This window comes from Saccopteryx leptura, chromosome 1 (assembly GCF_036850995.1).
Source record: "Saccopteryx leptura isolate mSacLep1 chromosome 1, mSacLep1_pri_phased_curated, whole genome shotgun sequence".
In the NCBI taxonomy this organism is placed as follows: domain Eukaryota; kingdom Metazoa; phylum Chordata; class Mammalia; order Chiroptera; family Emballonuridae; genus Saccopteryx; species Saccopteryx leptura.
In genome coordinates, this window is record NC_089503.1 from 59,626,742 (window position 1) to 59,640,476 (window position 13,735).

The window sequence follows — 13,735 nt, forward strand, 5'->3', positions numbered from 1 at the left end:
TTTGGCTGGAACGTGACTGCCTAGATAGGAAGCTGATTTGCCAGCACCCCTCATAGCCATCTGTGGCCATGTTACTAAGCTCTCATCAATGAATGCCAGCAGAAGGCTTGTTTGTATGCAGCTTTTGCCTTGCTTAAGAGTAAATGTCTGGCTTTAGACTTCTGTTCTTTTTCTCTCCTTATTAATTAGAAATGCTTACACTGTAGTAAACTTGGAACTGATATGTTGAGGATGGTAATAGTTATCATGGGTCCCTGAATGGCTGACTAGAGCAGAGCCAGCCACATACTTGGTCATCCAAATCAAATCCTACCGTTCTTCATATCCTTCCTCAAATCTCCTGGGGACACCCATAAATACTTCCCTTCCTCTTCCAGGCCATCACAGTTTATATCTGTTCCCCGCATTTTCAGGCAGTTAACTATATTGTTTCCTACTTGCTTCTATGCAGTGTTATCTTTTGTTCCTTTTTTGGTGTGTGCCTCTTATCTCTTCAACTAGAAGGAAATCCAAGACCTGACCCTGTTTCTGCTCCCGTTTCCCCAGAAGCACAGCTGTTGTGCAGGCTGACAGAGCCCCACGCAGACCCCTTTCCCAGCTGCTGTCCATGTTGGCTGCCATCAGCTTACAGATGCCTCGTCTCCAGGCTTGGCCTCAGCCAAACGTGAGCATCCTTGGAGATTAATTGCCCCTCTAGCAGCCAGCAGCCAATGAGACTGACATGGGATAGAATAGGATAGTCACAAAAGGTACGGCCAAGTCTGTGATGGAAGTTGAGCTTTAGAATTTTCCTGAAGAACCAGGCTCTTGTTAATCTCCAGCCAAGACAACTTCCTTGCTTAGCTTTCTTCACTGCTCTAGCCTGCAGTAGCTCACAGGTTCCATCCTTCTCCAGAGAATTGCTCTCAGCTGATGGAACCTCCTTACAACCCTCCTGTTGTCCCTCCCTGCTCCCCACCACGATGGCCCTCAACCAATGGCTGACTGATGAGGGGCCATAAAAGTCCTGCCCCCTTAATTCAAGGGGGCGTAATCCTGTATGTGGTTTATGCCCCAGCTATGTAGAGCAGTTCCCTGTGGATCAGGCCAGGGCCAGACATGACCCGAGGCCCATCCTGTGTTCGGCTTTTTTTCCTTTCTTATCTGCTTCACTCTCTCCCTTATGTGTTCTCCCTGAGGAGTGCTCCCTTAATAAATGCCTATCTCAGTCTCTGCTTCCAACTTCAGTCTACTGGTGTCAGTACTCTGCCATCATTTCTCCATTCATTTCTGGGGACTCCTCGGATCCATGCTGTGGGTGGGATGTGACAATGTGCTGAAATTGGTTGAGGGAGCTGATACGGCTAGACGAAGAACAAGTGGGTTCAACTGGAATAATTGTACAGAATATCTACTAAATAGATGGTTGCTCTGAAGGTTTTAGAAGTTAAGTGAGTTTATGTCTGTAAAGTTTAGACCACTGCCTGACATGTGGAAAATGCTCTTAACTATTAGGGCAGAAGTTTCTTTGATCTTTTTTCATTACTTACGTATTCCATGTATGCCTAAATGAGTGCTTGGCACATAGTAGACATTCAATAAATACCTGCTGAATGAGGGATTACTCAAATTTGGCTTTGAGGTCTCAAGGTAATATGCTGTATCGGCCAGCAGAGGGCAGACCCCGTGCAGACAAAAGAGCATGTGGGCTGAAGGAGGTTGTGGGATCAGAGGCAGATTTAATGGCATGCACACTGGGTGCATGCCCTGGGCACAAACTTCTGAAGGTCCCAGCAAAAACCCAACTTTACACTTTTTTTCTAATGACACCGAGTTTGGTTTCACATGTGCAATTTTAACATTAATAGTACATAATATTTTTTACTTATTTAAAAATGTGGTTAATGCATATTTTTATTTTCCCTCTCTCTCTTTTTATTAAGGGGCCCAATATTTTCTTTTGTGTCCGGGGCCTCAACCGACCTCAATCTGCCTCTGAGTGGGCTAGCACCCCAAACAGTTGGGGTGAGGTACAGTGGGGGAGGGCTGCATCATAGAATATTAGGGTGCTTAAATTATACCACCTTAAAATCCTAGAATTTTATTTAGTCCAACCCTGGGTGTGTGAGATATACTGAGCCTGTACTTTGTGAATACAGACAAGTAAGTAGTTCCAGGCCCAGAATCCCTGGAGTTGCTCTGCTGTCTGCAGCAACTCTTTTGATCTTGTGACTACCCCACACTCCTCTCAGAACATCCCCTTTCATGCTTACTCAGGAGGGCAGCCTTGCCCTGTTTCTGTCTCCAAGCTTCCCTTGTCTTGTTCCCTGCACTCACTCTGCCCATTTAGATTTGTCCTATATTTCAAAGCCCAATTCAAATTCTACCTTTCTCTGACTCTTAGATCTACTCATCTCATTTCTCAAAATTCTATAAGCAGCTGTCACCTGCCCATTCATTCTTACACTTGACTGTATTCCATTTTTTATTTGGGATTTGGGGCTGGGAGGTCCCGAAAGCCCCATCCAGTTGTAGACTTCTGAGTCTGTTGTCTTCCCAGACACCACATCTTCTTAGGCAGCTCTCCAAGCTTCTCCCTCAAGAAGGGATAAGGAAGGCCCGAGCACACATGGGCATGGCACACATCTGCAGGGAGGGAACACAGCTGCTCATGGGAGCAAACGTGAGCTGTGATCCTCCAGTCAAGAAACACATAGGCATTTATTTTAATATTTCTCCTCCTTTATTATACAACTTACATACTTATGGTCAAAAAAATCAAAATAATACATAAAATTTTAAAGTAAAAAAGGGAATAATACCCATAATCCTTCTCTTCAAAGATAACTGAAATAAAAATATTATTTCTGAATGTTTGTTATACGTGAAAATGTATGTTTTGATGGGGCCTTTTGGAGACCGCATGGAGATTTCACAAATAGAAATCAAACTGAACAGTGGGTCCAGCCTGGGATGTGGAGCTTGTATTCACCTGCCACATGGCACAGATTAGATTTAACCGTATGAAACTATTGATATTCAGCTATTTTTGACCCATAAACACAGCAGTTTTTTATGGTTCAAACGACTGTGCGTGAAGCCTCGCCTGTCAGAACTGGCAGAGCTCTTAAAGACTTTCAAGTCTGTCACTGTGCTGAAGAGGGAACAGGATCAGAGAGAGAAGTGTTCAGCCAGGGTCAGATATCAGGAGCAGAAGCAGGACTGGTGCTCTTCTCACTGAACCAAGTACCTGAGTTGCACTCGGCTTCTTTGAATATGATCATCTTCCAGGTGTGATAATAATCTTATAGAAGCAAATTTCAACTTGGTATCAGAAAATTTCTCACAGAACTCAATCAAAATGGGAGAGGCTACATTAGTGAAGACCTCATGGCTGGGAAAGGCACTGTGATGGCTGTGACACGGCTGGAGGCACATGAACCATGGAGCTAATGAGCCCTCCACATGCATAGCTCCTTCTTAAGGTCCTAGGAGGGATCCTAGGAATGTATTAACATGCTAATACATTTCTGTAATATTTGCATAAGTAGGATATCTAAACAATTCTTTTTCTTAGGAGGGCTCCCAGAATTGTATGACTCTTAGGCCTGGATCCATTACTGTGTGGCACAGAAATTTGAAAAGCACTGAGAAAAGAGGCAGAATTCCTGAGTTCTAGTCATGGTACTGCTCTGGCCCAAATGGGCCAAATGGCACTGGCCCAACTTCCCTAATAGGAGGGTATAATCACAACTGTTAAATGGGTTGAAAACATATTATGTGAACAAATATACATAACATTATACCTATCTGTCATATGAGATAATCATTGCTGTTTTATGGTCCTTGAAGATAACACACACAAAAAATGTGTCCTCAGTACATCTTCCTGATACATTTCCTCTGTTACAACTTCCTTTTCTCCTTCAAGTCTCTATCCATCTGCCCCCAATACTGCAGCCACTGGACCAGTCATTGGTTCTTATCTCTTCTACTTCTCTATATTTGTTCATGGTTCCTACTGTCTATCAAGTCTACCTTTGCTGAGAAACAGTCCTTTTCCAGAAGGCCCAGGTCTGCCATCTCCTCCCAGCACAATGATGACATCCTTTAGTACAGTTTCTTGTTGATTGTACAGATAGGAACACTGAGGCCTGATGCAATCCATAGCTGAGTTCTGAAGGCCCCAGAAGACAATCCTCATGTGTCTTGATCTATAGTCATCCCAGATTCTAGCATCAAATGATAGACACACGGTTCTTGATGTATACATGGTAGGGATCACTGCGCTTGTCCACTTTGCGGGAGCGGGTGTATCCCAGGATGAGGCTGCCCACAGTGACAGCAAATAGAAACATGACAAAAAGAATATACATGTAGGAGTTGTCATCACGGCCAGGTAGGCTGGTCCTCGGCTCCTCAGTCAGGTTGTCTGACGCTGGCCGGCAGAGCAAATTGCTGTGCAGAGTGGCATTTAGAGCCTTCAGAACAGCGTGCAGACTCTCATACCAGGTCTCAGTCCCATTGGTGGTCTCCATAGCAACAGGGACTCAGGTGAGGAAGAACTGGAGGACACTCTGGTGGCAACAGAAAAGAGAAAGGATGGCTTCCATTACCTACAGCTTGAACGACCTCCTCACTCCTTCAGGCTCCAATATCACAGTTTATCCTTCTTGTTTACTTGTCTGTCTTCTCCACTAGACTGCAAGCTCAGTGAAGGCAGGGACCATGTCTGCTTTACTCACTGCTGTGTACAAGCACTTATGACTCAATAGATGCTCAGTAAGTACCTGTGGAATAAAGCCCTCTTTGGCCATTATAACCCATGTTGATCTGTCCTGTTTGGGGATTCTGTAAGTCACTGAGCTTTAGGCTAGAAGATATTGAGGGATTATTTAATCTAACTCCTTCTGTTTCACATACAGGGAAACAGGCACACAGAGAGAGTAAGTGGCTTGACCATGATCCCAGAGAACATTTAGAGGTAGAGTTGAGACAGAGTCCTGCTTTTTGATGGTCAGCTCAGAGTTTCTCTGACTTTTATGCCAGCTCTTGGCAGAACTGTGTGGCATTATTGGAAGATATTCCTCAGAACTCCCCTTCAGCACAGTTCTTTCTTCTACTCCCCAGATGCCATTTAGATGTTCGGGGATGGCTTAGATTTCATGCTACCTGAAACCAGAGGCTGGGTCATTTGAGTTCTCAAGCATTCTATATCCCAAACACTCTAGGTGTTTAGGATCCTAGCTATTTAGGATTCTGTTAGAAATGAGTGTGTTGGAACTTCTTTTGGAAAGGAGATAGCTGGGGAAGGAGAGGAAGGCTGATTAGCACTGTAGGCACTAGAAAAGAGAAAAAGAGAACACACTTGGGCCTGAGGGTGGGTGTGACAGGGGCACTCAGTCTGGTTTGGGGGTTTACCTGCCCCAGAGAGAGAAGACACAGCACCTCGACTATCCTGCCTTTCAACACAACCACTGTGTACCTGGCATATATTAGGTGACAATAAATATTCATTTTCCTTCTTCTCAGAGTTTCTTAGTTTATAATATAAAAAAATCATCTAGACAGTATTATATCCTAGCTTCTAAAAAATTATATGTCATTCCCTTTAAATAAGGCCCCACACCCACTTCCTCTGGGAACCTTCACTGCGTGTTCCCCATCCCTGAACCATATTCTACAAGCTTCTGTCATCGCAGGCTTCCCTGTGCCCCAGCACTTACATACAAGGCAATGTGTGGCCTTCTCTTGTTATTGATAAAGGTATCAAGCAGACCACATGCTCCTGATCAGCAGGGCTGTGTCTCTCCCCCAACTCTAGAGGGATATCCTGAGCTTGGTTGGGAGTTCTCCTTTCCTGGCAGTCTACCTTCAGACTGGCTGGGAGTTCTCAGGATAGACTGGCCACTTTAGGATTTCTCCACAGTCCAAGTACTCAGAGTTTATTGATGGGTTCCAAAGCCCTTCTTTGTCTAAGCAGAGCTGTCAACCAACCAAAGTTAATAAACCCGATTATTAACCAGAAGGTTAATAATCTGTCACAAGATGACGTTAGTTATGACCATGATAAGTATTCACAAACAGCTCTATAAATGCAGAATTTGGGGGGTAAGAATCTTAGTAATACAGCAATCGCCCAGGACTGACCCACATCCCTGTAAGGCTTTTGGGGCCTGATGCTATACAGCACCTGAGCTATACCTTACCTGGGTGGAGGAGCAGGAGAGGACAAGGGCTCACGCTGAACTAAGATCCAGGAGGTATAGATTCTCATCTACTAACCCACTTTGTCAGGCAAGAAATCTGTGCCTTCTTCTTCCCTCAGATGGGCCAATGGAAAGCAGGAGCAGCACAATGAAATTAATGGCTCAACTAATCATTCAGCCAGTCATCATTTATGGAGGCCCACTCTTGGGCAGGCTCAGACCCAGTCCCTGCCCTTGGGGGCACAGTGCCAGCTTTTCTATAATACAGGGAACAAGCCAGGGTCTACTAAAGGAAGAAGGGATGAATTTTAGTCAGAGCTCAGAGAGAGTTCCTAGTGATGGGGGCATTTAAGTGGACCTTGAAGGGTTTTTAGGAAGTAGAAAAGGCAAGAAAAAGAAACAGACAAAGGTATGACAACAAGAAATCATATAAAATGTTTAAAAGAATGGAAAGTAGCATAGAGAGGCTAAAGTATAAGATGTATTGTCCCTGGCTAGTTGGCTCAGTGGTAGAGCACCGGCCCTGTGTGTGGGTGTTTGGGGTTTGATTCCTGGTCAGGGCACATAGGAGAAGCAACCATCTACTTCTTCACCCCACCCTGCCCTCTTCTCTCTCCCTCTGTCTTCCCCTCCTACAGCCATGGCTCGATGTAGTTCCAGCACACTGGCCCCAGGCACTGCGGATGGTTCCATGGAGCCACCTCCTCAGGCATTAAAAATAGCTTGGTTGCGAGCGTGGCCCAAGATGGGCAGAGCATTGGCCCCAGACAGGGGTTGCCGAGTGGATCCTGGTTGGGGCGCATGTGGGAGTCTATCTCTCTATCTCCCCTCCTCTCATTTGGAAAAGAAAAAAAAAAGGGTGTATGGAAGGATACGATAGGATATAGGATGGAGATACTGGTCTGACTTAGGTCATGGAGGTCCTGAGTGCCAGACTGCAGAGCTACAACTTTATCCTGTGGTGGGGAAGAGCTATGAAACAGTAAACTAAAAAGGGGATACAGGATTAGATCTGTGCTTGGAAAGGACACTCTGGCTGCTATGTGGACTGGATTAGGGGCAAGTCTTAAGGCAGAACATCCAGTGACAAGGGTCTTGAAATAGTTCGGCTGGAACACTCTGAGTCCTGAGTTGGAGAGGAGGGGGAGAGTCTAGGAATGACAAGGTGGGGGTGGGGACAGATATGTGATGTGAGAGGCATTTTGGGGGAAGGCATGGCTAATGCAAGGGTTGAGGGAGGAAGAAGCCTTAGCCAGTTTTACAAGTAAGACAACAGACAGGTGGTGTAAGTGCTTGAAGGAGCCCACTTTGAGAGAAATAAATTTCTCACCCTGTTTGGGCATTATTTTCCTCATCTATCAAAAAAGATTAACATAAGGCAGGGGTCCCCAAACTTTTTACACAGGGGGCCAGTTCACTGTCCCTCAGACCGTTGGAGGGCTGGACTATAAAAAAAAACTATGAACAAATCCCTATGCACACTGCACATATCTTACTTTAAAGTAAAAAAACAAAACGGGAACAAATACAATATTTAAAATAAAGAACAAGTAAATTTAAATCAACAAACTGACCAGTATTTCAATGGGAACTATGCTCCTCTCACTGACCACCAATGAAAGAGGTGCCCTTCCAGAAGTGTGGCAGGGGCCGGATAAATGGCCTCAGGGGGCTGCATGTGGCCTGCAGGCCATAGTTTGGGGACCCCTGACAAAAGGAGTTGTTCAGTGGGTATAGAGTTTCAGTTTTGTAGGATGAAAAGGTTCTAGAAAACTATTGTACAACAATGTGAATATAGTTAATGCTACTGAGCTGTACACTTAAAAAATAGTTAATGTGATCAATTTTATGTTTTTTTAAACACATTAAAAAAAAGATTATTTTCCTTGCCTTGCCTCCCTTCAAGCTTGCTTGAGCATATACTTTTATTATGGTGAAGAAGATTTTTTAAATGTTTTAATGTAAACATCTTTTTCAATTAAGATGAATATCTGTTTTTCATTTTTGAGACGTAAATATGTACACACAGGACATACAATGAAGGTGAAGTCTCCCCGTTCCTAATGGTCCAGGGCTCTTTCCCAGGGCAGTCACTGGTACCAGTTTGCTTAGATATCCTTACAGGGGTGGTTTTAACTGAAAGGGCAGAGAGAGGGCAACCCGAATCTGGAAGACTCACCAAATAGCAGGCAAATTCTCTGGCTTTGAGTCAGTCTCAGCCCCTCAGCCTCTTCAAGATGTCTCTGAACTCCTGGGGTCTCAGTATTCACTTCAGTAGCTGGAAAGCAGAAGAGATGGCAGAAACAGGAAGGAACCAGACACATAGGAAAAAACTTCAGAACTAGGGTGGATCACGGAGGGCTGGGCCCCAAGGGTTGTGCAATAGCCTTGCTGTAGGCTCTGACCCCTTCTGCTTCCCTTCCCCTTCCTGCAGTGGCCGGATCAGGCCACGCAGGGTTAACGTTATAGGAACTGTAGAGTGGCTAAAGGACATCTGACTGCTGCCCCCCAACTCCAGGCCCACAATCTCTCAACTGGATGACTTCATGAGGAGCCTCAGTTTAACATGTGGACTCCTGCTTAGGGACCAGCTAATAGTGCAGCCTAAAACATTCCTTTTTAAAGGGTCCTGGTGTCTTAGCGGGAGCCTCTGAAAGGCTGAAGGGGCCTGAGAGCCAAAGGAATGGTGTAAGTGGCAGAATGGCAGGTGGCAGTTGGGTTATTTTACATAGGGACAAACATATTCCCAATCACCTATCTGGATAAACTGGGTATAAACATGGTCACAGCATCAACACTACCTGTAGCATAGCTCAGGTATGTGAAGCGTAAAGAAGAAAAGTATGCCAGCACGGCGGTGGTTTTACTTTTGTAGAACAGAGGCTGGCAGGGCCGTCAGAGTCCATCCAGTCGAACCTCCCCCATTTTACATGTGAAGGAAATGGAAACCCAAGGAGCTGACTCAGTTCAGCTGTTGCTTGTGTGACTTTGGGCATGTGACTTCCCTTTTGTGGGCCCCACTTCTGTCTGCATTTATAAATTGAAAGGGTTTTATTGCAGGGTTCTGGTCAGCTCCAATATCCCATGAGGGTGTAAGTCACCAAACCATACCGTGAGATTATGGGAGACTTGGATAGGCTAGTAGGACAGGCATTTTGGGGCTTTCCAGAGCCTTTCAAATCATAAGCTAGAGAAGGCTGCAGACCTTTTTCCTCACAAGTTAGGACTGTGAGCCCTGGGACTGAGTTACACACTTAATATTCCAGCCTAGATATGCTGAGAACCGAATCTCTTGACTTGTTCATTTTTTCTCTTAACAGTTTACCTGCTGGGGTGATCTAGCCTGGGGAGGAGACAGATTCTGTGCAGAAAGTGGGGATGGGGGACAGTGTAGGGGACACTGTGGGGGACAGGGCAGACTTTGAGGTGAGGTTCAGTGAGAGGAGTAAAGGTTCATGAAACTATTTACCCCTCAAGAGGACCTCTTTCCAGGACCTCTCTGAGCAGACCTGGATGCTTATGGTCAGCTGGGAGAAGAAAAGAAGCCACAGTCAGTTATCTTTAGATGCTGGATTGGGGTGAGAAAGAGGAGCTGGGTGCGAGGGCATCTTGTCCTGCTGGGTCAGGAGAGGCAGAGAGAACAAGATGCTTCTGTATGACCTGTCTCTGAGTCCCAATTTGGGGATCTGGCAGTTGGCAACATTTTGAATTTTGTTCCTCTTTCTGAGCTCCTTGGCTTCTCCAAGATAGTCACTGATTATGAAGATCATAATGATGAGGGAGACAGAGCTCTTGCCCTACGGAGGCCTTAACTTGAAACAGAAGATAGATCAGCAAGGAAGGAACTGACGACGCTGAAAGAGATTCTAAAGATCATTCAGTATATCTAGACTCTAGGCCAGCCCTCCATTTTATAGATGGGGAAGTTGAAGCTCAGGAAGGTTGAGTGACCTGGCAGAGCTTGGACGCAAGCCTTGGTCTTTGGGAGTGCTATTTGGGTGCTTTTCTCACTATGAATGGCAACATTCCTTAATATCTGAGCTGCATATCACACCAAACACAGCCTCCTTGCATCCTGGGCATCATTTTCTCTAACTCCATGTTTTTTCCTGCACTACAGATTCTCAGTAATCTTTATTGAGGATCCAGTAAGGAGGCAAATGGTAAGTTCCTGTCTAGTCTCCTCTCCTATAGCCATTTCTGCTCCAGACCAGCTCCTGGTTTCCTGAATAGGACGGGCACACTCTCTTCTTCCACATTCTGTTGCTACTATTTCCTGCACATTAACCGAGTCTCTCTAAATGTTCTTGAATTGACCTCGCCTGACCTCTAACTTGGGGAAGGAGATGTAGTGCTGTGATCTAAAGGGTGAACTGAGTATCTTAGTGAGATTTTCTCACAGGCACAACACACACACACACACACACACACACACATATACACTATATATATATATATACTATATATATATTCACTATATATATATTCACTATATATATGTATATATATTATATATTCACTGTTGGGTGTGAGGGGAGGGACCTATCATACATTTCTTACATTTCTTTTTTTTTTTTCTGAAGCTGGAAACAGGGAGAGACAGTCAGACAGACTCCCGCATGCGCCCAACCGGGATCCACCCAGCACGCCCACCAGGGGCTGCGCTCTGCCCACCAGGGGGCTATGCTCTGCCCCTCCGGGGCGTCGCTCTGCCGAGACCAGAGCCACTCTAGCGCCCGGGGCAGAGGCCGAGGAGCCATCCCCAGCGCCCGGGCCATCTTTGCTCCAATGGAGCCTTGGCTGCGGGAGGGGAAGAGAGAGACAGAGGGGAAGGAGGGGGGGGGTGGAGAAGCAAATGGGCGCCTCTCCTATGTGCCCTGGCCGGGAATTGAACCCGGGTCCCCCACACGCCAGGCCGACGCTCTACCGCTGAGCCAACCGGCCAGGGCCACATTTCTTACATTTCTTTATTCTCCAGGCCTGAGCACATAGCAGGCACTGAAGAATAAATTAATCAATGTCTCTTCTTATTAGACCATCCCCCTCCAGCTCACACATGCCCATTCATAAAAACAGCTTACATTACTTTAAAAACAACTTCAAGGCCAGGCCAAAACAGATTCCATTTGGTCTGGAAAAGGGGAGGCTCAAAGGAGAGAAACCACCTCAGTCAGGTGGGGCAGTGAGTGAGTCAGAAGAGGAAGAATTCTAAACCTCTTTTGGAAGCCCAGACATTCCCTGACCTGGACCCCATTTAATCCAAAGGGCAAATATTCTTGGCCCCAAAACACCGGTAGTGGCTTTGCAACCCTCTTCCCTGTGTACCTACCCAGGGTGTGGCCACACATACCCACCCACTACACACACACAACTCCCCGTCACCAGCCTGTGATCTTGCCTTTCAAGTGTTCCTTTCATGGTTCTAATCTTAGCTGTATGCTTGTCTATGTGACCTTGAGCACTCTGATTACTATCTCTGAAACTCATCCATGAGATGGGGATAATTACGCCTAATTACCTCACATGGGAACTGGAGGAGACTTTAGAAGGGAAGGTGTTTTAGAGATTGCTAAGTATTATATAATCATAAGAGATAATTATTGGACAGCCTGGTCGCCTTGTTTCCTTGCCCACTCAGCCACCACCATATAATGAAGAATAGCCATCCCTACCTATGTCCCTCCTCCCCACTTTTGGTTCTCCTACCTTCAGAAGAAAACCAGAGGTGCATATTATTCTTCTTGATTCTTCAGAAGTCTTCCTTGTTTTTCATACTCTCTGATCAGTCCTATAATCACTTTATATTTAGGTTACCATTCTATAGTCCTGTCACTGATGGAGAACACACTAGAGTGGGAATCCAAAGACCTGCCCTACTTTGCCAATGTGTCTAGCCATGTGTCTTGGTTAGGTGGCTTCTCCACTCTGGGCCTCATTTTCCCTATTAATAAGATGGGGTTTCTTGTCTCGCCTTCCTCTTAGTACGTATTTTGAGCATCTACCCATTCCATTTGTGGACAGAAAAGTGTTCTGAGAAGTGTGGAGTGAGTGAGGATGAATAAGGTTGTTGGTTATCTCAAGGAGTCAAGAAAATGTGAAAGCAGATTCAATGGCTCCAGTATGGGGTCTTGTCCATTTGTAGAAGCAGAGCCGCTGGGTGTGGGAGCAGCTTACACATTTATAGTATCCCTTTGTAGTGAAGTGGAGAAAGCCCTGGGCTAGGGGTGAGGAGACTTGGGTTCTTCTTTCTGTTTTCTGGGCAAGTCATTCCTCCCTAGGCCTCAGTTTCCACATATAAAAATTGGTAAGGAGTAGGTTGGGAAGATAGAAGGAGATACTTTCCATAGGCTGTCAAGCAAGGGTCTGAATTCATCTACTTTCTAGAAAAGGGACTTCCAGGTCTAGACCCCTATCCCTTCATGTCACATGGAGTGTACCGGCAACAGGACCCTGAGGCCCATTTTCCGGGTGGTGATCCAGGAAAAGAAAGCACAAGATATAAACTTAGTGGGCAATGTGCATATGTTTACAACCTGTAAACTAGAACTCCTTTCCTGACTGGCAGCCTACATCTATGTTATTAGCAGCAGAAGACGCTTTTGGGGTTCCCCAGGCTTTCCCAGGACTGGGCTGCAAATGGGGAGTAGCCAATGGGCACATCACTCTGCAGAGATAGAGGCTCCAGCCAAGCAATAAGCCCGCAAAGGGTCCCGGAGTGCCATTTCCGAGTGTGCACTCGCTGCTGGCCCACAGGTGTTCGCTGCATATCTGTGGATGTGGAAGAAGCTTTCGTGCTGCCCTCCACAAGCCCCCACGGTTTCCGGGGAGGGTGGACCAGGAGCCCAGCTCCGCACTCCCACGTGCGGCCCCGGGAACCACCGCTGCTCGGTCCCGAGGAGGCTCGGCTACTTATCTGAGCCGTCTCCCTTTTCGGCTCCAAAGTCTTAAAGGAGGTGAGAAGCTATCTTCCTACTTCCCGCACTAGCTCAACCTTCCCAACCCTGCAGATGCGCTTTACCTGCCTCTCCGCAAAGCTCCGAGGGGCGCGGATCTGCTCGTGGGACACCGCGTCCTGTGCTGGAGGGTGCACAGCACTGCGCTCCGCCGGCCCGTCTGTGCGCAGCCCGCATCCAACACTGCCCTGTGCCCCCTCGGCAATGCGTACAGACCCACGCTTTGCTCCCTTTTTCCTTCCCTAGGTCGTCCCCTCCCCCTGGCCCCGCCTGCCCCCCAGCACACCCCCTTCTCCCCGGGCTGGCTTCGGGCGCCTCCGCCCAGCTGCATGGCCTCACCCTGCTGTGGGCTCCGACCCTTCCGTCCCCTGCAGCGCCTGCTTCCTGGACCAGAGACTGAAAGCCTCTCGCTTCGCTTCAGCTAGCCCAGTCTCCAGAAAGCGAGGCTGAATGTTGGTTGCTGTTGGAATAAGGCTCTGCTCATAATGACTGCGTGGTGGTGGGCATGTCACTTCTCCTCACTGGGCCTTGGACTCCTTACGATAAAATGGGTACAATTTCTGCAATCATCCCGCACAGGGTGATGGATAGGGT

At 46.7% G+C, this 13,735-nt stretch overlaps 1 protein-coding gene across 4 annotated transcripts; it reads right to left on the reverse strand.

Moving 5' to 3' along the window:
• Positions 1 to 2,719: 2,719 nt before the first annotated feature.
• Positions 2,720 to 13,519, reverse strand: KCNE3 (potassium voltage-gated channel subfamily E regulatory subunit 3). 4 transcript variants are annotated; one of them, XM_066368652.1, is made up of 3 exons: positions 13,481 to 13,519; positions 8,368 to 8,466; positions 2,720 to 4,556 (listed from the first exon to the last, which is right to left on the reverse strand). In XM_066368652.1, exon 3 carries the CDS (start codon positions 4,515 to 4,517, stop codon positions 4,218 to 4,220), a length of 300 nt encoding a protein of 99 aa, XP_066224749.1. In that variant the 5' UTR covers positions 4,518 to 4,556; positions 8,368 to 8,466; positions 13,481 to 13,519; the 3' UTR covers positions 2,720 to 4,217. The 4 variants fall into 4 exon arrangements, with proteins under 4 accessions (XP_066224749.1, XP_066224742.1, XP_066224733.1 ...); XM_066368645.1 differs by lacking the exon at positions 13,481 to 13,519 and adding an exon at positions 13,207 to 13,388; XM_066368661.1 differs by lacking the exons at positions 2,720 to 4,556; positions 13,481 to 13,519 and adding exons at positions 5,797 to 5,964; positions 13,207 to 13,388.
• Positions 13,520 to 13,735: the final 216 nt, after the last annotated feature.

Excerpts from the sequence above, each read along its gene's own strand:
- KCNE3 (XM_066368652.1), bottom strand. The coding sequence starts at position 4,517 with ATGGAGACCACCAATGGGACTGAGACCTGGTATGAGAGTCTGCACGCT.